The 3,823-nt window shown below is 43.3% G+C and overlaps 1 protein-coding gene across 1 annotated transcript in view; it reads right to left on the reverse strand.

Moving 5' to 3' along the window:
* Nucleotides 1-2,554, reverse strand: part of MED21 (mediator complex subunit 21) — a 6,039-nt gene extending 3,485 nt beyond the window's left edge. Inside the window, exons 1-2 of the mRNA XM_072400129.1 lie at nucleotides 2,427-2,554; nucleotides 1,608-1,722 (exon numbers count right to left, since the gene is read on the reverse strand). Coding sequence (XP_072256230.1) covers nucleotides 1,608-1,722; nucleotides 2,427-2,468 — 157 coding nt within the window. The 5' untranslated portion in view covers nucleotides 2,469-2,554. The remainder of the gene's footprint in view (nucleotides 1-1,607; nucleotides 1,723-2,426) is intronic.
* Between the last annotated feature and the right edge of the window lie 1,269 nt (nucleotides 2,555-3,823).

The raw sequence follows: 3,823 nt of genomic DNA on the forward strand, positions 1-3,823 counted from the left end.
AAAATACGGTAATTATATATATATATATATATATATATATATATATATATATATATATATATATTATATGAAAATTGAAACCCCCGTGATTGTCTCTGCACTTTGTGGCTGGAAATCGGAGAAGCAGGACGTGTCACCAGGACCAGCAGGGGCCAACAGGACGCCGACAGAGCAAGGTAAGCGTTTTTTTCTTTAAGTTTAAAGCGACCCTGAGTGTGACTCGGGATTACCGCTTGTGGCCTGGAAAATCCACCCTGAGTCACACTAGGGTAATGTACCCCCGCTAGGGGGGTAATATTAGATCAGTGTTTATCAATGTTATCAAATTTTTCACATGGGGAACCCCCTGCTAAAATTACTATATTACAGTACAATAATGTGATGATCAGTGGCAAAAACGTCTTACGTTGCTGGCCAGTGGGAAGAATGTCACCCTTACAGATAGCCAAAAAGATCATTGGTGTCACTTAAACTGATCTAAGACCTGAAGAATCGCTAGCAACCGCCAGTGTTCTCCCAGCTCCTTTTAGCTAAGCGCACCACCTGGCTTTTTTCAGTGACCACCCGGCTGTTTTTGGGTGCTTACTGAAAAGTTAGGTCATAATACAGGGGCTGCCACCGGCCTACAATTTCCTCCCACCTAGCCTAAAATAAAATTCTGGAATGAACACTGAACCTCTGGGGGAATCCTGGTTGGGAAGCACTGCCTTAGAGCCTATAGATATTATTTTGTGCTTACTGCTAATACTTTTGAACCGGTCACTTATATTGTTGAAAAAAAAAAAAAACATTCATTGCTCCTATAATCTTGTCTCACTCTCACATATCCTGAGTAAAACAGAAGGTAACACCACTGCTCCTCCTCAGACACAGTACATAGGGTGAGCATTAGCAAGCCTAGGAGAGAAATGTGCTACCGGCAGCATCACTAGGTGAAAATAAACAGAGGAAAAGAAAGTCTGATAAAATAAAACTAACACAGTCACCCCAGCTAAGGGCTTGTAAAGTGCAATGTATCAATATTTGAGCCTGGGATTGGATACACTAGAAAAGCACGGTGAGCAGCATGGTGGCTCAGAGGTTAGCACTCTTGCCTTTGCAGCGCTAGGTCCCAGGTTCCAATCTCAGCCAGGACACTATCTGCATGGAGTTTGCAAGTTCTCCTCGTGTCTGCGTGAGTTTCCTCCGGGTACTCCGGTTTCCTCCCACATCCCAAAAACATGCAGTTAGGTTATTTGGCTCCCCTCTAGAAGGGGCCTCAGATTGTATAAATGACATATGACTATAGTAGGGACATTAGATTGTGAGCCCCTTTGAGGGACAGTTAGTGACACAACTATGGACTTTATACAGCGCTGCATAATATGATGGCGCTATATAAATACTGTATAATAATAATACTATAATACATGGGCTCATCTATTGATACAGAGACACCAAGGGCTCTATTTAAAAAAACAATGAATCTGACATTCCCTCAGATATTCTCTCGGGGGTATCTTGCAGGTCCATGGCAGTCCCAGATTCCCACCAGGGAATGATAATAAACAGATCCCCAGAATGTAAGGTGTTGTAGACCTGTCTAGCCACCAATGCATGGACGTTACCTTCTGTGGGGTTGGGCGGCTGATCCTTGTTGATTGTGGTCTGGATGTTGTTGAAGGACGCAGGTGGGGCGCATTGCTGCAGCACTCCGATAGCATTGCAGAACTGATCGGCGAGCTTCATAGACACAGAAAAAAAATAATGATTAGGTGAATTATATTTACAGGCAATTAAAGAGCAGCATGGAAAAAAGGGAAAGAGACCAAAGCATGGAAAATGGATTCAGAGCTTCTAAGAGTATCAGGGAGTAATGCTACAGACAACACACGAGATGAATGTCGCTGGAGATGAATGGTTGTGCTCACTGTGTACATCGCTGCCCCAACATCACCGCCATGGCAGATTGATGTATGACTGATTGATGAATGACCCAACCAATAGAGGGCAAAGCAGGTGCCGCTCTCCCCCCTCCCTATACAACAGAACGGCACCGACACCCCTACCCTAATCCTGAATATTTGGACTCCTCGATCTCTGTATTGGCCCTCAGTCAGTGCTGAGTCTTATCCATAACAGCCAGGCATGAGGTATTTTCAGAAATAACACAATATTGCCTTTCTCTTTACTTTCCTGACACAATAATGACCCCCCAGCTTCTTTGAGCTTGAGGAACCAATGGGAGCTCGGGGCCTCCTGAGGGAAAAGCCCTTAATATTATTAAACGGTGTTTATATAGCGCCAACATATTCCGCAGCGCTGTACATTAAATGGAGGAGTTGCCTGTTTGCCCATACCTTGCATAGAGAGATTAGAAGACACATCCAGAAGTCACATAAACCCCATCCCCCCTCTCAGCCCGGGTCACCCCACCGATCACCCACCGAATTCAGCGCATCCTGCAACTGAGTCAGCCGGTCCGCCATCTTTGCTTCACACTCAGCCGCCCTCCTTCTAATTGGATAATAACACGCAGGCGTCGCTTGAAACCCCGTCCTTCACTAAGACCCGCCCTTTCCCTACAAGCCACTCCTCTCAAATGGGCGTGGTTTCACACCGCGTTTTCCTGTTATCTTCTGTGGGCCTGCCCTCTCTACTTTATTGTAAGTTAAAAAAAAAAATCACCGCATGCGTTCCACGTACCGGAAGTTACTACTCACTGAGCTGGTTTTCAGTGCGTTCCATAGACCGGAAGTGTTGTGTTGAAGCTGAGGCTGCGGATTCGCTGAATGGGCCGGACCGGAAATTCGATGTGACTGGGGCGGGTCTGTGCTGGTTGTGTTGGGGATAATGAGAGTGTGAGCGCAGCTGGGAGAGAAGGAGAACGGAGAGGATGGCGGCCTGGGCGCTTATCACCTCGCTGCTGCTGGTGGGAGCCTGTGCTCAGGGTAAGAGACCTGACACACCCGGGACTAGGGATCCCTTGTACCCGGAACCAAACCCCCTATACCCGGGGAGCAGCTTCTATTGTCACCCCCTGCTGAGCGAATGTGCTGTGTTATAATATAATAATATATCTGACCCTCATGTTATCTTTATCAGTCTCCTCTCATCATATATATATATATATATATATATCTCCTATTCATGGTATCCTGTATGGAGGTACATCATTGCTTAATATGTCGTGTCATACATTTGTTTCATTTTATTATGGACCTGGAGAGTCCTCTCCTGTATATTAGGATATTCATTATTTATATGTATGCCTTATATTGGTATACTTCTTCCTCTAGTAATTGTATCTGATTTATATTATTTGTCCCTGATCACTTATCATCATTCCTCTCCTGGATATTAGGATATTCCCAATCACATGTGTGCCCTGTATTATATAGTTATACATCACTTCTTCCCTTACTAATTCTATACATTGTATCTGATTTATATTATAATATTCTATAGAATTTATCCGCTACATCATCCGCTCTCTGTGGATTTTCGTCCTTTTATTATAGTGCCGTATCCCTTGTTTTATCATCAGTCTTCTCCTGATTAGTATGATATTCCCAATCACGTTTTTATATTATATGGTTATACATCACTTCTTCCCCTAGTAATTGTATCTGATTTATATTATATGTCCCTGATCCCTTATCATTCCTTTCCTGGATATTAGGATGTTCATTATGTATGTGTGCTTTGTATTTTTATACGTCACTTCTTCCTTTACTAATTCCATACATTGTATCTGTTTCATATTCTAATAATGTATAATATTCTATAGAATGTATCTGCTGCATCATCCATGCTCTATGGATTTTCATCCTTTTATTATAGT

Source organism: Pyxicephalus adspersus, chromosome 2 (assembly GCF_032062135.1).
Source record: "Pyxicephalus adspersus chromosome 2, UCB_Pads_2.0, whole genome shotgun sequence".
Lineage (NCBI taxonomy): Eukaryota > Metazoa > Chordata > Amphibia > Anura > Pyxicephalidae > Pyxicephalus > Pyxicephalus adspersus.